Genomic DNA, 22,638 nt, shown 5'->3' with positions numbered 1-22,638 from the left:
ACAAAACTAGGGAAATTGCAATGTGGGAGGAAAACGTCAGATTTCCTTTGAACGTTAGTTAAAGTAAAAAATAATGCCTTGGGTTGTTTATTCCAATATAGGATGATTGTGTAAACTTCTTTTCTTGCTTGCTTTATTTTTAAATGTTTAACAATCCTGATTATTGAAAATTGGGCTGCATTGAAGTTTTTTTTATAATTAAACAACTTCTTGGTTAATTTATGAATATCCTGCAGCCAAAAAAAGTTTAATATTTAAATCATTGGCAGTTTTACAAAGCATTTCTATTACAATCATTAAAAATGAACTATTTGATTGTTTTAAAAAAACAGTCCTCACCATTAAAGTTTGTATCAAAAGCCTGCTTCTCATGTATCTAATGCGCTGAGTGCCAAATGCTTTAGAGAGGTTAGGAGAAGAATGACAAATCAATAACATCTAATGCTGATCACAAGAGTAACTCCAGCACAGATACTGCCATGTTTAAACTTCTGCTAAACTGACAAGGGAGCCATTAGGCTCCGGCAATGACTTTCCAACAGCATCGTCTAATATTGTCAGATTTTAAAGGCATTCATCTGTGGCCAACAATATTAAAATTAAAGTGCACACTTGTCAGTTTTGGTGATTTTATGCATTACTCCTCTGTGCTCTGGAGAGTGGAGTCTGGATGGAAAATGAAGCATATTGTTTGTATAAGACAGCAACCGTTGTGTTATTTGTCTTGAGAAGTCAACTTCATTTGTTACCTTGCTGCCTGGACCCATTTTCCCTAGTAAACATGTTAATCACTAATCGCTCGGCCTTTTACAATCGACGTCCACCAGCACCGTTAGAGGGAATGAGGAAATTATACAATGTGACAAGAGCTTACCAGCAGCCCATTCATCCTGCCGGCTAGAGGTAAATGTGCATAGATGGTATAAGTGTATTGATGGCCGTATTAAAATACCATCAAACATGTAGAAGCTAATATTTACCTCTCTTGATGAGAGGCTGGAGAGGAAACCTGATGTGAAGAGAGCTTTTTAACCAAAAGCATTAGGAGTTATTGTGAAAAGCATGGAGACGGATGATTCATTGCAGAGAGATCTAATAAATGCTGCTTTAGGATCTGGACTCTTTGGATCTCAAAGCTAAGGGTCATTTCTGTGGCTTTATACTGGAGCTTTTTCGCCAAACGTCAAAAATAGTTCTTATAAAGGATCATAATGCATTTTGATGGTAGGAAAAGAGGGATTCAAAACATATAGACCCTGGTAAGAAGTTCTTGCGATGCATTTTGAAGAAAATGTTACGGGGGAATTTGACTTTATAAAAATCTAATTATTTAGTTTGTCTTTATTTTAATGAAATAGCCCATATTGATCTGATGATAACATAGGTACACTGTAAAAAAAATCTGTATACAGTAAAATTCTGGCAGCTGGGGAAAAACATCGGGCAAAATAACGGGCACAATAAATTACAGAAATTATTCCAAAAATACAGTTTTTTTTCTGTAATTTTTCATTTATAGCACTCATTGACGATTACTTTTTTAATAATTCAGAGAAAAGGACTTCAAGATTTTACAATTCAAATAAAATGATTTGCTTTGAGAGAAAAGGTTTGTTTATACCCACCTGTTTTTTTCCTGTGTATTTCTGTTTAAAATGTTTTGGAAAAAGTTGTACTTTTAAAGTTTACTCAGTACTTGGATTCTTTTTAAATTCTAGATCCATTTCAGTCCGGCTTTACAGCGTTGCATAGCACTGAATCAGGATTGCTGAAAGTCACAAATGACATCTTGTTGTCTATTGATTCCAGGTCTTCTGCAATCCTGACTCTTTTAGATCTGAGTGCCGCATTTGACACTATTGATCACGACATTCTTTTGAAACGCCTTTAGTGTGTTGTTGGAGTCCAGGAGAACTTTTTCTGTAAATATTGGGTCCTTCACATCACCACCTATGCCTATTCATTGTGGTATTCCACAGGGTTCCATCTTTGGCCCTCTACTATTCTCCCTTTAACTCTGCTGTACTTAGGCTCAATATTTCAGAAATATAATAAAAATTATCACTTTTAAGCCGATGTCCTTCAACTATATCTTCCAATTAAACTAGGCAATGACTCTTCATTAGACCGTCTGTTTTCATGTTTAAATGAAGTCAAGTCCTGGATGACAAACAACTCACTGCAACTAAATGCAAAAAACCCTGAAGTGCTTCTTCTGGGTCCTGCTGCTACCGACAACTGGGTTAAAAAGCAATTAGGTTCTTTAAGTAAAAACCTGCATAATCACACAAAAAATCTTGGTGTTTAATTTGACCCTCATCTCCAATTTGACAAGCACATAAAAGAGTAGCTTTTTTCAAAGTAGATCTGTGACAAAAGTAAAACGTTTTCTTTCTAGTAAAGACCTTGAAATGTTGATCCATGCACAAATTTCTTCACAATTGGACTACTGCAATTGGTTGCAGTTGGTCTACCACAATCCACATTGCCTCGGTTGCAGATGGTTCAAAACTTGGCAGCTAGATTGCTGACAGGAACTAGAAAAAGTGACCATATCTCCCCTATCCTTGCCTCATTGCAAAAAAGTCGATTTTAAGGTTCTTCTATTCACATACAAAGCATTGCACAACATGGCCCCAGATTATATTTCTGATCTTAATTAACCATACACAGCTGTCAGATCATTAAGATCTTGTGATCAGTCACTTTTATCTGTCCCTCAATCTCACTGCAAATCAAAAAAGTATTGGGACCTCTCCAACACTGGGTGTTTTTAAAACTACACTCTTAAGAAAAATGGTTCTTCAAAGGTTCTGAAACGATGGTAAAGGTTCTATATAGAACCATATCTTACTGAAGAACCCCTTTTTTTGCTGAAATGGTTCTTTGTCTTGACAAAAAGGGTTCTTCAGTTCCCGCCTTTCTTGATTTTAAATTTAGTCAGTTATTTTCAAGCTGCCTCCTGATTATTTTCACCTGTAAAAGCCCTGAATCATCAGTCCTGCTGAACCGCATGCAGACTAACAACACAAACAGGTAAGAGAGTAAAATGATCATCATTTACTTTTAAAAACATTTTAAAAACTAAAGTTTTGTGTGTTCTTATTGTACTTTATATCGTTTATAACAGGTTAACTTTATACTGTAAGCTTCATTCCCTTTATAACAGGTAAGCTTCCTACTGTTTTAAATGCTATATTTAAAGGACTCTGCTTTCAGAAGGATAATGATTTGTTAAAGTGTTAAAAAGCTAATACATGTATATGAAGTGTATTTAAACTTAATATCAAAAGAATGTAGTACAACATGTGTTTAGGTTTTTTTTATTGATATTTCAGAGTTTTCGTATGTGAGGTAATCTTGCTGGAAGTGAAGGCAGTGCGTGACCGCTTGATATGAGAGACACATCCTGTTTTTAAAGGTGATGTATGCATGTTTTTTCAATGCTGACATTAAAATAATAGTGATTTATTGTTTAAACATTTTGGAGATTGTGTTTGTGATCTTGTGGCACATTTACGTGTAATAGCAGAATTACTTATTATTTTTGTATATCTGTCTTAGGTGGATCCTGAGGTAAGCTCTGTGTATATGTTTGTGTGTGTGTATATGTGTATGGGTACCTAATTGTGTGCATGTACAAATCTCTTTATAGTTGGCACTTCCAACTATGTATATACAACTTTGTCTGATTGTTGTGATATTTGATTTTATCCTTATTCTTGTTTTCTCTTCCTTTCTATTTCTTTTATTTTTAACTGTTTTATTGTAAAGCACTTTGGATCAACTTTGTGTTAAATCTGTGATAAATAAATAAACCTTGACTTGACTTGACTTTATTTTATGAATCACTGCACATACTGGCAGTTAATGGTGACCACTGCACTGACATGGTACTTGTGGCAATTTGCTATATTTTTATTTAGCATTGGTGTATTTATTAAACCAACCATGACTACTAAAAATAGGAATGGAAGGAATGGTTCAGAACATACCAAGTATCATGCATGTTTATTGCCGTCAGTTCAAATTTCCTAGCTGACTTCTAACAGGACATGCAGGCAATCTTCAAATCTTTCTGAAATAAGAGACGGATATCTGCTGAGGAAGAAGTTTCAGGAGCATCTTTCTACCGCTGCTCTCTTTTTTATCTTTCTCTTTGTTTTTCTCAAATATGAACCCTTCCTATTTTCAGAATTGGCCTTCCTGACGATGTCAATTTTGAGTTGACAGCCGCGCAGAAAAGAAGCTCTCGACAGATAGCGGAGACAGAGAAAGGCCTGGTTGCTATGGTTACAAGTGATGTTTACCAGATGTGAAGATTTGGGCAGATTGGACTCGTGCAAATACAGACTGGACTCAAAATCTGGTACTTTCTTAGCTTGATGCATAGGAAGATACAAATATTCCATCAATTGAACAAAAAAATTTAACTTTGGAGAAAGCATTGTGTTACTTTTTGTGAGTCGGCAAACTCTGATATACTGATGTTAATGAATAATGCCACATTACACTTCTGCGCACAGAGCTAATGAGCAGATTTTTTGCATTAAAGTGAGAACAACACTCCTACACTTTTGTGAGAAAAATTATTTTAGATCCATGTTGGCATAAAGGCAAAGTTTTCTAATGGGAAATGGCTAATTGCTTTAACAAAAGTGGGAAAGCTATATTAAATTACATGTGAAGAGGTACTGGCAGCACCACAATACAGTACTAAGCTACAGTGATGAATATTAAAGATATCAAGATTATATATTCACAAAATGTTCTTTACATTATCTTAATCCCAAAATATAACTTTTGAGGTTTTACAGACAGGATCACAAGTACTTTAATATTCAAATAATACCACTGTATTACCATTACTTGTAGCTGTGGTCTCCTTACCGAAAATCCATATCACACAAAGTATACACAAAAATCCCAGAACAATTTTTCATCTGATCTCTTTGTCGTCAGTCATTTTCACTGTGGATTCCAGAGCAAATGATGTTTACAGCTCAAACATCCCATTCATTTTAAATCCATGACCTTGCATCTGCTATGGTGCTTTAAATCGAGTCTCATAAGCTTTGATGGTTTTGGGGGTTTCTGTGATTTTTTTTCACACGCGAGTGTTTAATAAAGAGGAGGTCAAGCTTTCCTGACCCCTGCCACTGCCAGTCAAACCGCAAGGTTTATCTAACACTGCACACCCTACCACAGGAGACGGGCAATAATTAGTGGCCATCTACCAAAAACACTCACTGCTTCAGACTCGAACAAATGCTTCCTCCCCGAGCTGATCATTTTCTCCAACTGCCTGCCTAAATCCCGACGGAGCTCTTTGCGGGACATCGTCAAGGGTCAGGATTCGATCCAGCAGGGAGATCACAGAACATGGAAGTGCAGACGGCGATGACAGTACCAGCAAAGATCAATATCTCAGGGTTATGACACACCAGACCAGCATATGAGACTCTTGGGGATGGGTTTTTTGACAGAGTTTGCCTTTTAGGTTTAACTGGTGAAAAGAATTGTACTGTACACTTTAAAAACAATCGAATATGGACAAACCAAACCATGTTTTAAGCCTAAATACTGCTTTGTTTCAGATATAAAGGACTCATCCTCTCGCTCAAACTTCAGTCAATATTACTGCGCCAGAGGTCAAAGTGCAAACTAAGTGCTCTTCCGCCATATAATATAGTTCTCTTTTTTATTCGCTTAAAAAATCGGCACGTTTTATTTTGTGCTACCATACTTACTTGTGTAACTCATGTAACAGTCTTTAAATAGGGAAAACATGGAAGTGTATGGTGGCTTTTAAATTCATCCCTGAATGGATCCTAAGGAATGAATGGGGCTAGGCTAAATGCTAACACATTCACAACGTGCAGTACAAAGATTAAGTCCATGCATTAAAAAAAGATAGGTATGTAATAATTTGTCTAACTTTAGGCAATGTGTAAATTTTAGGTGCATCTAGTGGTGAGGTTGCGAATTGCAACCAACGGCTTAGTCCACTGCTCACCCCTTGCTTTTGAAACACATAGAGAAGCTACGGTAGCCGCCACCGGACAAACATGTCATTGTCGGAGACAACTTAGTTGTCCGTTAAGGGCTTCTGTCGAAAAATGGCGGCACAAAATGGCGACTTCCATGTAAGGGAACCCCCGGTGTATGTAGATAAAAACTTCTCATTCTAAGGTAATAAAAACATAACGGTTCATTATGAAAGATCTTTATTCACCACTGATAATATAGTTTTGTATATTATTTAGCATTTCTGTCAAGAGATCCTTCTAAAAATTACACACTGCACCTTTAAATCAACATTCATAATTAAGGTACAAAAGCTGTCAATGAAGCAGTACCCTTTCAAAAATTACATCTTTGTACCTATAGGGTGCATGTTAGTACCTCAAAGGTAATATGTACAGTATGTGGTATTTTAAAGACACATATTGGTACCTTAAAGGTAAATATATGTAATTAAATGGTACATATTTGGACCCTTTTGAAGGGTAGCGTCCCAGTGTACTGTTAGTTGTTGTTGTTTTTGTACCTGACAGTATGCAACGGGCTTTATTTAAAGTGCAGCCAGTCTTTGTTAAAATCTGCTAATTTGCTAGTTGTTAAAATGTAATAACCGTGTAAAAACTTGGAGTCACCATTTAATCGAAAAAATGGCAAAAGTGGTCATGCAAGGACTTAACTCAATGGCATTTTTTGGTGAGATCCCTGTAAAATGAAATAGTAAAAATAGTGCAGCTCATTAAAACCTTTTCTGGGATGTGGATGCCAATGTCTTTGTTTTGCTCTAAAATTGTCTTTAAATATTTAAACCCTGACCTGCGTGAGTCAGATAACATGCATCACTTTGTGCAATATGATGTTAGCTACATTTTAGTCCCTCAGATAGCCTTTGTTTTCGGGCAACATTAGCACACTGACTGATGACCGTAAGCATCATTCAGTCAGACAGGAGGGATGCTGTCATCAGGGATCTGGAAAGAGGTTAGAAGATGTGTCAGCTGCATTTGGTATTGTAATGAGCTCGGTGTCGCGGTTAAGAGGAACGCCGAAGGTATCAAATGGTTTTCTAACCTTTCCTTGTCACACGTTCTCTGAGGAGAGGCAAAACTTACCCTGTGTCTATCACCTCCACCTCTATAAAAACACATTCAGCTCAGCAGGGTGATACCGCCACCTATGAATATTACATCACTCCTTCTGACCAGCAGATATCAGCATCCAAAAGTGAGCTCTGTGGAGAACTACAACTGTGGGCTACATTATAAATGAATAGATCAGACCCTTAAATCTGACTGAATACATACACTGTAAAAAAATATATCATATCAACATATGAAGAGTTTGTTCCAAAACGAGATTTTTCAAAAACAATTTAATTGTTTTTTTAAACTTTTCAGAAATCTTGTTTTTTGATTGTGCATTTCAGTTAAAGGGGCCATGGCACAAGACTTTTTTAAGATGTCAAATAAATCTTTGGTGTCCCCAGAGCACATACGTGAAGTTTTAGCTCAAAATACCATATAAATAATTTATAATAGCATGTTAAAATTGCCACTTTGTAGGTGTGTGCAAAAATGTGGCGTCCTTTTAAAGGCAAATGAGCTGATGAAATTCAAACACTGATCGCAATGATGGTGGTTTGTTGCAATTAAAACTCAATTGTGCTTTCTCTGCACTAAATGGCAGTGCTGTGGTTGGATAGTGTAGATTAAGGGGTGGTATTATTATAATAAGAGCTCCTTATGACATCATAAGGAGAGCCACATTTCAACAACCTATTTTTTCATGTGCTTGTTTGGTTTACCAAAAATAAGTTGATCTTTTTCACATTTTTTAGGTTGATAGAAGCACTGGGGACCCAATCATAGCACTTAAACACGGAACAAGTCAGATTTTCATGCCATTGCCCCTTTAATATCAATCAAACTGCGGTTGATTTGTTTTGATTTAAGCCTTCGTAACTAAAAAAAAATACAGCTAAGTAACACAATTAAAACATGATAACATAATAATAAACATGTTTTGAGTTATCTTGTTTTGGAACCACACTCTTTATATATATTATGTTACTTTAAAGCAACACTATGTAGTTTCCATGTAAAAATGACTTACAGCTCCCCCATGTGGTTGAAAAGTGCAACAGTGCCTGGTATCAGACACTCTTCTGCAGGCAGGGGGAGGGGCGGGGCTGTGTTTCCTACCCTCCACTGCCACTTTCAGAGTGTACTTGTAGCAGCTAGGAGGCTGCTCAGGTTGCAGCAACAGTACAATTTGTCCAGTTAAAAGTTGTTCTATCACTGAAATAATTTTAGAGACATTATTTAAAGCGTAACTAAACCCCTGCTCAGAGCCTGACTCCACCCACCGGCAATATTTGAAAAATGCAAGAAAGTGGGCAGTTCCCAACGGAGATAGAGGGGACGAACTGAGCGTGTGGTGAGATCGTAACAAGGGCGTGGTGATCTTGAACCTGCTTACGTCACGAGTTCTTTTTTGGACCCAACATCCAATAGGAAAATTCAACTGCAGTAGCCACCGTTCAACCTGAAGAGGGCAGCACTCAGACGTTTTTACACCATATATTGTAGTATTGAAACACTTTATATCCAAATGTCAAAAAACTTACTAAAATCAATGAACAGCACTAATAAAGCATCATTCTTACAGATCATTAACTAAAAAAAGTTGGTTTAGGGTTTAGTTACTCTTTAAAGGTCAACAACGACATAGTGTTGCTTTAAGTTAACCAAATATTTGATACTTTTTCTAAAGTTTTAAATATTCAACTTGATCCGTGTCCTCTGATTGCTTTTTTTGGTGCATCAGCTCTGAATACAAACACAAAAAGTATGCCAATATTCTTGCCTTTGCCTCGCAGATGAATTTTATTACACTGGAAATCTTCTAAATCTCCTCCCACTTTTTCATGGCTGGAAGATTTGTTATCTTTTCTATATATTGAAAAAATTAAGTTTGCTTTAAGAGGTTCTATTGACAAGTTTTAATGAGGGGGTCCTCTACTTACTTTCGTTAAAAATACATCATTTACTTTTGCTGATCCATGTTTGTTTAATCATCATTCCACAGATTCATCCATTTATCTTTGCACTATCTAGTTTTTATTCCTTTTTATTATTTATTCATTTATTTATTTGTCTTTCCAATTTAAATATATATTTATTCTGCCCCTTTCAGGGTGGGTGGGGACTGGTGTCCACTGAGGGTTGGGATTGTTCATGTTTGTGTCCACCCTTAGTTGTTAATGGGGGATTGCGTAAAACATTATTTATCTAACTTAAATATTTTTTTGAACAATAGAGCCAAAGTCAAAAAGCGTGAGGTTGTGCCCCGCTCTCCCTTATGGAAATATTGTATTAATAAAAATATTTGTGTTGATTTTGTGTTAAAATAAATATGTATATATGTCTTATCTATTCCAATAAAAAACTTTTTTAAGGTAGAATTGAATGGCATAATTAAGTTGTTTAAACTTCATGCTATTATTTTAAAATTGGGAAATCAACATCATTTTTCAGTCTTGGGCAAAACTTGACCTAGAAACAGAGATGTGCACTATCCCTCACACCGTTACACACAGATACAGACGGCGAATTATATCCTCAGCTCTGCTTGCATGCCATAATTGGAACACACACACACACGTGAAGCAATGCCCCAGGATGGCTGCAGGCCGTGTAACTCTTTGAGTTAGCGTTCATGTTTATAAAGCCTGTAGGTTATGAGTGGGAAGAGACTGACAGCTGATGTTTGTTCAGGCTACAAAGAGCAAAAAACTGAGGTGTAATTGGTAGCATTGTTACCTTTTTTAAACTTTTTTTAAAGATGCTTTAGTAGGTACTTTCTACACATTTAGACCAAAGATTTTTTCATAACTTTTCAAAAGTTTGTCATTATAAATCATTGTATTTATTAAGGTGCAATTGTTAAACTAAGCCTGTAGATTGATATACAATAGCTACGTGTATAGTTTCTGGTGAAGTTTGTGTAAGAACTACAACTTTTCTTGTACAAATATCTATTATTTGTTAGTTCCTTTAAAAGTAACTTCAATAACACTGCAAAAAATGACTTTCTCACCTAGCATTCCTGTCTTGTCTTCAGTAGAAACATCCAAAAACTCTCAAATCAAGATGCACCCTCCTGATGAGCAAAATGACCCAAGAAAACAATACTAGTTTTTTTGACAAAAAATATACAATTTAAGTGAATTTGTGCTTAAAACAAGCAAAAATATCTGCCAATGGGGTGAATTTTTTTTACTTGAATTAAGTGTTTAAGAAAAAAGAAATCTTATTTCACAATTTTTTTTCTCACCCCATTGGCAGATAATTTTGCTTGTTTTAAGGACAATTTCACTTAAATTGTATATTATTTGTCTTAAAACTAGACTTATTTACTAAGGTCATTTTGTTTATCAAGAAAAAGCATCTTAATTTAAGAATTTTTTAGACAGTCTACTGAAAACAAGACAAAAATACTAAGAAAGTAATATGGTCCAGCTACAACCCTTGAGGTTTTCGTGTGTTGCATTAATTGTAGGCTGCATGAAAGTCATAATTATTTTGCAAAATTCAAAAGAAAATGCTTTTGAAATACACATGTCCTGTACCTCTTCAGATAATGCCATTTCATTTTTAAATATTCACTTTATCTGCACAGCAGGTGTTTCTCTTACAGAATGCAAAAGAACGCACAAAAGCCGAGCAACATAACATTTCTGAATTTATATTACATTATATTACATTATATTATTATATAGATCTCAGCATGACATTTAGTTTAAGTGGCTCAACACATTTGCATGTTTGAAACGCATGCAGATGTCCATTAAAAGGTACATTGACGGCAATAATTATTTATTAAATAGGTAATGCAGATACAGGTCATAATAACTGAACCATTAAGCTTATTTTTGGTGACAGAATTGTGAGGTATGGCAGCAATTATTTATAATTAAGATAAAATGACGGTTTATTAAGGTATTATTTGGCACAGTAAGATAACGGACAGTAAGAGATGCCGCCAGCTTATTAAAGTCTCGGCATTGACTGCTCTGATAAAAGCCAATGGCAAGCTCAAACTGTGCACAGTAAGCCGCCTTTCTTATTGTTAGCTTATAGAATTACAGCAAGGCTTCCTATTGTGCAGTGGAACATCTAGTCAACATCAAAAAAGCTTGCTGAATGTAAAACATAAATCGAGCTTTTCTATTATGGCATTGGACTGCATATTTTTATTTAAATGATAAAACTCAAGGCTCCATGTTTTAAATGATCTTAAAGGAATATGAGGTAGTCATCCTACTACTTTGTTTATCCTACTATGGAAGTCAATGGGTACCAGCAGTTGTTTGATTACCATAACTTATCAAAATATCATCTTATATGTTCATCAGAAAAAAAAAACTCATGTTTAGGTTAAGAACAACATGAGGGCGAGTAATTGATGACAGAATTGTCATTTTTGGGTGAACTATCCCTTTAACATGCATCATTAGGTACAGATATCAGGTACTAATATGAGCTCTTTAGGTGCAAAGGTGAACTTTTTTAAAGGGTAGCACTCGGATCATTATTTTTTGACAGTTTATACATATTTCATGAGATGAATAAAAAGTTTTCAGTGTTAATTTGTTAATTTAAAATCATTTTAATGTGCAGCGCAAACACTGAGTAACCCATTTAAAGGTGAATATGTGGCACTTTGAATGTTATTTATTCGATTGCTGCAACAGCAGTGGTGTGAATTTGGCGTGATGTTACCTATTTGAGTGGAAAGCAATTGAAAAATTGTTGTTTTTAAAATTCCCTTTGGTACCTTTAGCAGCACACAAAATCACAGTCTTAAAGTAACAGTATGTAAGATTTTTTTTTACATTAAGAAATAATTTTAATTTCAAATACTTATATCACTGACAACAGTGGTCTGGCCAGGAGTTGCAGCCCTCAACTGATGTTTATGTTGTCATTTTGTGTATTGGCCACCAGTTGTGTGATTGCAGTACCAGTTTTAGCCACAATCCTACATACTGTTCCTTTAATATTCAAGGTGGGGGGGGGGAGATTATAAATAAAAAAAACATGTTATAAAATAAGCATAATGCAACAGGTCTAAAACAATCACCATCATTTATTTACAATATATTAAGCTGTAATGCAAAATTACTTATATCAAGTGGTCATTTATTCAATAAAGAAAATAAACATGAACTATTTCGAAAGCTAGAATGAATCATACAGATATTTATATACCTTTATATTAATGTGTTCAGCAAGCAAATGTTATGTATCTTGTAGCAATGTGTTTTAATCAGCCAAAAACACACTCGCCTTTCTTTTAAAAATCAATCATGACTGCATAGAAAAGAGGTTGAAGTTATTGATCTTGCGGAGGTTTTATAAAACCACGTAAAAAACACGCAATGTCTCCCTTTAAAAATCAAAGAGAAGCAATGAGAGACTTTCATCCCTGTGCTGTGGATGGTTTGTTTCGGCAGCTCATTCGCTCATCCTATCAATGCTAGTTCATAAATACTACAATGAAAACAAACAACAAAAGGAGGCAACGATGGAAATCAGCGGGGTGCTTGTTCATACTGGTGCAAGTGCACCTCCAACTACTCATAATGTAAGGCCTAAAATACTGACGAATCCAATGTGACGACGTGCTTTAAAGAAGCAAGGATTTCACAGTATCGGTTCTGTCTCCGTATTTACACGGTTGGCTGTATCATATCGGCGTAAGCATTCGTTTGTTTTTCCAGTACGAGTGGAACAAGATGATAAATAACCACAATGCCAAAAGGCAACAGTCATAGATGACTACTTTGGGCATTGCAGAAAGCACTCAATTCAGTGAAAACAGTCTGATACAAGGAATATATAAAGAAATCCCAATGCTGAATTCAGCAAAACGCTGCACTTATATCACTGACCTGAAAACTTTTATCATCGCTGCATAAACATCAAAACAAAGTGTACACTTGGAGAGGTGAAGGGTGGGCACCTCCTTTCTCGACTTCATCCTCTATGTTGATGCAAACTCAAATAGGAAAAACTAATCAAATCTATTCACATACCCAAAGCATTTTTGGTAATACAATATTTTCTCTTGGTTTTCTTTTAATCTAATACAACAAAAACCCAATAGTTTACACTAAGAAACACAAAGGCTTTTATGACTCAGCCTTGACCATGCAAAAGACTGCCGCGCGATCCTCCGAGCAATATTCAATACTGGACCTTGACCGGAGTAAGAAGTGCAGTTTTGAGTCACTGCTTCTTTAGAAAAGAGGCGGAATATCGTCAGAAGTACGAGCACGAAAACAGCGCTGTAATTTGTAACCCTTTTAAGCTTGACACACAAACGGACAGGAATAACACTAATAATAACAAAAGTCTATAGAAATGAGGGCTTGATCTTCCCAAGAACGCATCATGCATCTCTCTCGCTGACATCCTCCCAGCTCTTCTGGATCCGAGTTTGAGGAAGAGGCAGACGCTAAGGATCAAACGTGTGAATGTGTGTGCATGCGGGGGCTTTGCGACGTGGTCTCGTACAGCTTGCTCTAGCCATCGCTGTCGTTCAGGTACGCGCTGCGTTTGTAGCGCGAGCGGTAGGAGCTTCGGCCCGCGCCCCCTTCCTCTTTTTCTTCCTCCTCTTCTTCGTCTGATCTGTCAAGGCAGAAGCGTCTACGGCTGGAGGGTGGGCTGGAGGGAGGAGATGGAGACACTTTGATTAGGATCAGGTGGGTGAGAAAGGACCAAAGAGAAAAAATGTGGGGTGACATTATTTAAAAGGGAACATATTCAATATCATTGCTGATGCATTAAGGTGCAATATCACACAAATCGCATGCAAATCACACTTCAACAGCAGTGGTCTGAAATAATAACACCATATTGGCTAGCTGTTAGTACAATTCAAACAAATGGCACTTTAATTACATCATTGACAATACTAAATGAAAAGCATGTAACAATAACTAAATAAAAACATTCAGAAATATCGCTTTGTTGGCAGAATCCATTAAATGCACATCAAAGCCCTCTAAGTGCATGAAAGATGAATGTAAAACAACTGTGGATCACACTTAAAGGGATAGTTCGGCCAAAAATGATATCAAACCCATGACCCACCCACCGCGAAGCCGTCCGAGATGCACACGTCCCCCATCCCTCAGACAAACACATCCTCAGTCATTCCAGAAAATGTCTTATATATTCCAGCTGCCAAACAGTAACGTTACGGGGTCCACGTCCTTCAAGTCCGAAAATTGCGCATAAATGCCTCCCCAAAGAAATCCAAATGGCTCCAGGATGATAAATAAAGGTCTTCTGAGGGTAATCCGCGCGGTGATGTTGCAGAAAATCCACACCCAAAACTCCATAAACGAAAACAACCAGCCTCCAGTAGCACCGCCATCCTAGACTCCTCCGCATTCAGGAGAGAGTAGCAGCGTAGTGTACACACTTTTCTTAGTGACGTATGACAAATGCAAAGAGCGGGGACACAGAGCAGCAGAAAAAACCTCTGTAAGCTGCGTAAGCTCTCATCTTGAATGCGGATGCGACTAAGATGGCGGCATTACCGGAAGCGAGTTATTTTCGTTTATTAAGTTTTAAATGTCGATATTTCTACACCAAAACGGCACGGATTACCCTCAGAAGGCTTTTTTTCATCGTGGAGCCGTTTGGATTTATTTTCTGAAGGATAGATGCACACCCTTTGGACCTGAAGGACATGGGCCCCATAACTTCACATTTGATTATATGAAAGATCCAAAACATTTTCTAAAATAACTGAAAATGTGTTCGTCTGAAAATGATAGACATATGCATCTCGGACGGCTTCGGGGTGAGTAAATCATGGGTTTAATATCACCTTTGGCCGAACTATCCCTCTAAACTTGGTTTCTTTTGAGTACTTGCACTGGAATACAACCCGAATGTGGCAGCCACATGCATCACAGCGCCCCCTAATGTGTGGTTCAGTTACTTAATTTTAACTCTTTGCAATGTTTCTAGTTGCATCTTTAATGATTTTGCAATGGTTTACTCTGTCTTGTCCAAAGTGGATTTTTAAAAGTGGACATTTTTGCCAAAAAAGCTTGCATGCACTTAAAGGGTTTTGCGGCGAAAGGCATTGAAAATAAGGCATTTCAGTTATTGACTAATAACCTTTTCATTGGCATCAAAGTGAAATTATTGAACCTAAACATAAAAGCCTGAGCCTGATAATTACAAGAAAACATGTCAGGCGAACTTAGAGGGTTTTGAATCTGAGCTCTTTATTTGTTGCCACTTTAAAAAAAATATGCTCAGCTCCCCTAGAGTTAAACATTTGATTTTTACAGTTTTGAGATCCATTCAGCTGATCTCCAGGTCTGGCGCTACCACTTTTAGCATAGCTTAGCATAATCCATTGAATCTGATTAGAACATTAGCATTGCGCTTAAAATAACCAAAGAGTTTGGATATTTTTCCTATTTAAAACTTGCCTCTTCTGTAGTTACATTGTGTACTAAGACAGACGGAAAATTAAAAGTTGGGATTTTCTAGGCAGATATGGCTATGAACTATACTCTTATTCTGGCGTAATAATCAAGGACTTTACTGTTGTAACATGGCTGCAGCAGCCGAAAATAGTCCACTAAGTAACTTTCAGGGCACTGCGTAATATCATTGCGCCTAGTGTCCCTTTAAGTTCTATACCCCTTGAAGATAAAACGAATTAAACTATCTATTAAAACTCAATGCTGCACATATATATATATATATATATCCTTCATAAGACAACTTGTAACATTCTTGATGGCTACTCTGAATCTTATCATTGAATTAGCATATAAATGAACTGTGTACTCTAATTATATGAGTGCAAATGGAGTAGAGACAGTATTATGTATAAAGTAATACGGCTTTCTCTTCAAAAACTCAATGTTAACTTTTCACATCACTGAGTCTTATTATCATATTGTCATTATAATATTAACCTAAGGTTCATTGTTGGTCAGTAGCGCTAATCGATTTTCTATTTTAATCAGATTCAAGACCGAAAATAAATAAAACTGACCCTACTTAGACACCCAATCATTTGTTAAGATAACACATCACAGGTATTTTAGTAAATCATATGTTCACATGCACTGATTTAACCATGTTCTTCATTGGGATCTATTGTGTGTCATGCTTTCACAACTTCTTGACAAAAAGTGGGTGAATTTGTTTTTTTTTTAAGAAAGAATGCAATATAAGAAGGTTTTTGAGTATTTTGAGGATTAGTCTAACGCCATGCAGTCCTTTACTCCAAACCAAGAATCACCTACTGGCATCTTTAATCACTGTCTGGTCTGTACAGGTATTTCATCATAAGATTGTCTACTTTCTTCTTCCTGTTCTTCTGATCTTTCTTAGACAGTTTTGGAGCTTCCTCCGAGGGGACTTCGGGCTCTTGCTCCCCCTCAGAGTCTGAGGCCTGTTTGCCAGGGGCTTTCTTGATACTGCTAGAGCTTCTGTAAGAAATAGTGGACGCTCCCGAACTATCTGACTCAGTGCTAGACTCGGACTCTGAGGATGAAGACGAAGATTCCTTCTTAGATTTCCTCTTGGACTTCTTGCCCTTTTTCTTGGAGCTCTTCTTCTTGCGTCCATCGTCAGAGCTCTCTGAGCTGTCGGATTCAGAGCTTTGGCTCCTCTTCTTCTTCTTTTTGGCCTTACCCTTCTTGCTTCGGCTGCTGCGTGTGCTGAGACTGCTGCTGGACCGCATGAAGTCCACAGCCGATGCTGAACGCCTCAGGCTGGAGGAACGTCCGCTGTCTCTGCCTGTCCTGGAGCTACTGACGCTCTTCCTCTCATCTTCTTCTTCTACTTGCTTGTCCTTCTCCACTTCTGAATCTTCCAAGCTGGAGCGTTTGAACTTGATGGGTTTGAAGCTCAATACTTCGTTAATGGCAGCCTCCAAGTCGGGGTCCAGGTAGTTGCGGTGACTTACGGGCTTGACGTCAGAAACATCGGGTGGACTGGAGTCGGTAGTTCTGGCTTGCGGTGGCATGGAAAAGCTGCGGCCGGAGGTGGAGTGAGGGCTGTAAGCGCTTGAGCGAGCTTCGCTGAAAGCTATGCTGCGACCGTCATCATCCACATCAAATTCGCTGAGGCGGCAGCTGCGCGACAGAGACATGCGGGAGTCGGCACGGCTCACGCTGCCAGGGCTGCGATGACTCAGGCTGGGGCTTACGGCTGAACCGTATTCGCTCTGGCGGTCATCGAGACGAGACATGCTTCTACGGCGGCTCAACGGACTTATACGACTCACGCTTGAAATTGCATCATCATCCATATCCATTGCAGAGCGGCGGGTGGAAACCCGGCTCGGGGCTACGGAGGAAACGACCGACTCTTTATCGAACTCCGACCAGCGGCTGTCCATACCCTTCCTGGCCCGACTAGCAGCCTCCGAGTAGGCTTGAGAAATAACAGAACCCCTATCGTTGGGATCATCTGCAACCTTCCTCCAGGAGGTGACAGAGTAGGAGTCATCTTCGATTTCCTGCTTGGATTTGCTCTTGCGGAACGAAGAAAGATCCTGGGAATCGGATTGGTCTTTCAGAGTGTTGAGGAGAGAATGTTCATCTCCCTTGCCTCCAATGGAGTCCTTCATGTTGGAGCGTTTCCTGTAGCTAAGGGAACTCATGACAGACACGGGCCTGCTGGGTTCTAACTCTTTACCTTTGACATTGTCTTTCCACTCTTTACCTTCTTCCCACTCTTTTCCTTCTTTTCCATCAAGATTTACAGCATATCTAGATGAAGGAGGGGCAGAAAGGGAATGCGGACAGCATAGAAAAGGAAACAAAGGGAAGAAAAGGATAAAGATGGAAATGAGAAAATACATGAATAGAAACTTAAAGGACGATAGACAGGCGAGGTGAGAAATAATAGCAGAGGTTTATCTACGCAGACAGGGGAGATTTTAGATGAAAAGTCTGATGTGATGGCAGGAAATGGAAAGCACTTAAAATAGAAAGTAGAAAATGTGCCGGACTCTCTGGGCATCTACATATAAATGTAGACATAAAACATCTTTTTAGACAGAAATCATTTAGGTAATCGTGCAAAAACGGGTATTTCCTTGACTATAATTCCAACAAAATTGATTTATAGTCAGAAATGATCAAGTAGAGTAAGATCTAAAGCCAACTTACAATGAGAGAACACCTTAAGATTACTCAAAGGTTTTGAAGTTTCTTAAAAGGTGCAAGCCAAACTTAAATCTTCTTCTAAAAAGCATAAAACAGGGCAAATCGAAAGTGTCTTCCAGTGGAAAGACCTATTCATCTCTTGAAGAAACGCCAAGGCAGGCGTGCCAACAGGCCAATTGGTATATCTATTAATCTGCCTGTGAGTCTATTCCCTTTAATATATGCCTCTGTTATCAAGCTATTGAGAATGGGTAGGGAATAGTAAAGTAGGTAGAGACAAAAGTCCCCATCACTAGCTAATTTGCTTTTGTAAATATACTATTATAGTCGCCTACAATAGGTTTGAGTTAAACCATTCTGTAAATGTACATTAACAGGGATGAATAAGATTGTAACTGACCTTGAGCTTTTTAAGCTTCCATCATCTGACAGGTTCTTGGCAGAGCCTTTGTTTTTCGACAGCCATGACTTCACCCCATCGACACGATCTTCAACCTCAGAATCAGTATCGGAGGCGCCATCGCTGTGCAGGAGGGAGTAAAGGGAGAAATATGGGTAAACAGGGAAATATGCAGAAAATACACAGTTAGTAGAACGAAAGAGGAACAAACAACTTCACAAACTCATGCATCCGATTATTGGCTACATGGAAAAAGCCAACATGTTAGTAAGCCAGACTGCCGGTCCAGCAGGAGTCTCTTGCAGCTAGTTGGCACTGTGTAATGCGTGAGGCATCCAAAAGGGTGAGGTCAGTACAACTCAAAGCCAAACCAGAAGAAAGGAGATTATAATTCAGACAGTGGCTTAAACAGATTTGTTGCGTTTTATTTAGGGTTATCAATTTATGTACATAAAGAAATCATTATATTAATTCAAAAGCCAATTTTTATTATTTACAGTAGTGTTTATTCAACGCTCTAATCTGCCAGTGTTAATTCAATGCTAATCTCATTCAATTATACTTATGACATCTGACATCGATATGCAAGTAATTACGATTAATTAGGCGGCACAAGTAATCCATTTATGAAAATAAATTTTCATTTCACTGACAGTCCTATTTTATTACAAAATGTTATGACGTATAGTCGCATAAAACGACAGCGATAGATCTTCAAATAGAAGCATATTCTAGAGACTTCAGACTAATTTAGCATTGGACTACCCTGCTATAAGGGAGCCTGAAGGAAAAGGCCATTGTGGAGCTATAATTAATTTGACTCGGCATGCGTCTCTGGATACAAATGGTTGGGTGTGGAAGTGTTACGCTGCCAATAAGAACGAGTAAACACAGACAGAAAGTTCCCGAGAGAAAAAGCAGCACTATGAATCCCGGTCCTGTTTGCTCGGTTCTCTGGACCAGATAAAACCATTGGATTTATGTTTGGCTGGATTTGCAAGTCAATGCTTCCCTGCCTCTTTAGATTAGTGTTATCCTTCACTTATCGCACGGCACGCTGTACTGCATAACTATGAATCGCCCTTCAAAAACCCGGGGAATTTAATGTCTTCCGAAATGCACTTTCAGAGATTATTTTATGAAGACTGATGATGAACCGGACATTCAATTTAAATTTTGAATGACTTTTTACACTTTTGATACTATGGTAACCTGGGGTTAATGCAATCCTGAGGTATCCTGTTCCCAAGTTCCACATTGTTCGTACATTAAACTAAATTACTCATTAATGCCATGCAGTCGGGTTTCGAGACTTCACATTGCATATTTCGGTTTGCTTATTTGCATATTTATCAGGTTAATAACACTGATTATAAATACTGTATATATAAAGCACGCAAGCCTTTTTAATAACTCCTCATCCATCTTTTAATAAGACACAAATATCTCTTATGCGGTGTGTACACCAAGGTGTCTACCCCTGCGAGGTGTTTACAAGAAAGTACTGCGATTTTTTTAAAGCGCTAGCAGCTGGTGCCCAGAGTTGAAATTTTTAAAACTTTGGGTGAAACTTTCAGCTCGTCAATGTCACTTTTCACTCAGCCATCCAATCACAGTGGAGGAGGGGTTGGACAAATACCACAACATCCAACCGGCGTATCGTACAACAGAAATATTATTGCTAATAATATTTATATGCCTCCTTAGTGCAGTATTTTCAGTCACTGCTTGACATTTTTAACTTTTTAATTGTGATACTAAAACTAAAGATAGAGACGTTTCTGCAACTGTACAGTGAACATAAAAATGATATTACATTTCGCGTATTTTTTGCGTGCAAATAAGTAATTTTGAAAGCAGACGCGCGGCAAGCACGCTGAAATGGATAGTGACACGGTCGCTACACGTACATGGTGCGCCGCGCAAATTTTTCCAGCCGTGTCCATACGAAAATAGTTAAAGTTTTCAAAATGCTGCATTGGAAAGCTCACTGGAAAGAAGGAGGAAAGCAGTGCGGTTTTCCGTACGGTTTTTGACCTGAAATGTGAACCGACCCTTAAGCAGTTTTAGATTGGTTATTTGTTGCTTTTACAGTCAACTTTATACTCTTTGCCAGTGTTGGGGAAAGTTACTTTTAAAAGTAATGCATTACAATATTAAGTTACTCCCAAAAAAGTAACTAATTGCGTTACTTAGTTACTTTTCATGGAATGTAATGCTTACATTACTTTTAAGTTACTTTTGCGTTACTTTTTATACTTGGCTGAGGCTTGATCTCTTTCAGGCCTTGCAGGTGTTTTTTATGATCGCAAAAATGTCAAGCTCTGGCCTGCCATCTCTGTTTCTGACTCAAACTGTTCCCGCTCAGGCGCACAGAGTGCGTAATTCTATGTTTAATTTAGTACATAATTTTATTTTTAAATTGAATTAATTAAACTGAAAAGTAACTCGCATTACATTTTTTAAAAGTAAGTCAAATATTAATGTGTACATTTATAAAGTAATGTGTCACTTTACTCGTTACTTCAGAAAAGTAATATTATTACGTAATGCGCATTACTTGTAATGCGTTACCCCCAACACTGCTCTTTGCACCGCAAAAAGCAGGACTAAGGGGCCAGTCACACCAAAAGCGTTTTTTGGCAGTTGCAGGCGCCTTTTTTGAATGATATTCTATGGGCAGGGCGCGTTTGTGCGCTGTTTATGCGCGCTGAGCGCCTTGCGGTTTTTTGCCGCCTGCCGCGCACGTGTTTTTGAAGGAACGCTGAGAGCGGAGAAGCGCCCGACGTCATTCGCGTCTTTCATTGTCCAATCGAATGAGGGGAGAGGCGGGCCTTACGTTGTGGTGAGGGAAGTTTACAGTTGCTTTGAAGAACCGGACTCCACTCGCTCACTCTCTTCTGCGTGTTTGTGCACCTCTCACCCTCAAACAAGGTCAGAGCAAGCGCCCTCTTTTTAAAGTTTCTGCTAATATGACAGTTAATAGCAAAAGAGTGCTCACGCCTTAATATTTGATTGACAAGACAGCTGACTCGGTGGTTGCTTGGCAATATGAAAAGCTGCGTCGCGCCTTGCGTTTGCAAGCGTTTAAAGCGCTTTTGGTGTGACTGGCCCCTAACTCTTCTCTGGAGCCGGGCTTTATTAACAAAGGTTAAACAGTGCTTATTTTCACATGTGAATAATTATGGGGGTTAAATGTGACTTGAATCTAGGGTTTAGTAAGACGTTAACCCAGGGTTAAGCACATAGTGAAAAGCTTTTTAGTCAAACGCCACCAATAAAATGAAATAATATGCTGTGTCTCATTATCTCAGGCACAGAGAGAAGGTTAACTTTGAATCAGTAGCTGGTTTTCTCTGACATTATGGTTCTGGTCCGCTCGGCTCTCCGTGTGTGGTATTATGCATATGAGAACATTATATATGCATGGACTCGTGAGATAGCACAGATGTCACTAAACACAAACCGTACGCTCACAGTCGGTGTGCTGAAGAGGGTGTAAATTACAAGATCCGATACACTCAAGTGAATACACTCGGGGCAAAAGAATTCAGTGTCGGTGAATCTCGTTCTGTAGCACCCTCAAGTTTCCTGTGTGCCGTCAGAAACTGTATTTCTTCAAGAGCCCTTTTGGCTATTGTGTAAGCCCCGGTGCCTTCAGGTAAACTGAGGTGAGAACGTTGTGTGAATAAGCCCTGAGCTTTGCTAGCCTGCACAACGCTAAACAGTACGACAGCAGGGTCTTTGTAATGAAGCGCTAATGCAAAATGTCACACACAATTTATGTCCTTGACCATATACCATTAGTTAAGCTGCACCTAAGCCCAGGGGAACAAACAAACAACACGGTGAGAGAGAAGAGACATTAATTGTCTGTGACAACGTGCCTCCATTGGTTGTACATCTCTGTTACAGGCTATTAAATTTATCATTAGCACCTACAGAACTCTCAACCCCTCTATTTTCCTCTCCACTCCCCGCATGCTTATCAGCCATG

At 38.2% G+C, this 22,638-nt stretch overlaps 1 protein-coding gene across 1 annotated transcript in view; it reads right to left on the bottom strand.

The window, feature by feature from the left end:
- Nucleotides 1-13,610: 13,610 nt before the first annotated feature.
- The window catches only part of myo18ab (myosin XVIIIA b), a 128,098-nt gene continuing 119,070 nt past the window's right edge, over nucleotides 13,611-22,638 (bottom strand). Inside the window, exons 42-44 of the mRNA XM_073862804.1 lie at nucleotides 18,642-18,764; nucleotides 16,370-17,842; nucleotides 13,611-13,751 (exon numbers count right to left, since the gene is read on the bottom strand). Of these exons, the coding sequence (XP_073718905.1) occupies nucleotides 16,378-17,842; nucleotides 18,642-18,764 (1,588 nt within the window). The 3' untranslated portion in view covers nucleotides 13,611-13,751; nucleotides 16,370-16,377. The remainder of the gene's footprint in view (nucleotides 13,752-16,369; nucleotides 17,843-18,641; nucleotides 18,765-22,638) is intronic.

This window comes from Misgurnus anguillicaudatus, chromosome 24 (assembly GCF_027580225.2).
Source record: "Misgurnus anguillicaudatus chromosome 24, ASM2758022v2, whole genome shotgun sequence".
NCBI lineage: Eukaryota > Metazoa > Chordata > Actinopteri > Cypriniformes > Cobitidae > Misgurnus > Misgurnus anguillicaudatus.
The sequence above is the reverse complement of the archived record's forward strand: the minus strand, read 5'-3'. Positions and strand labels throughout refer to the sequence as shown.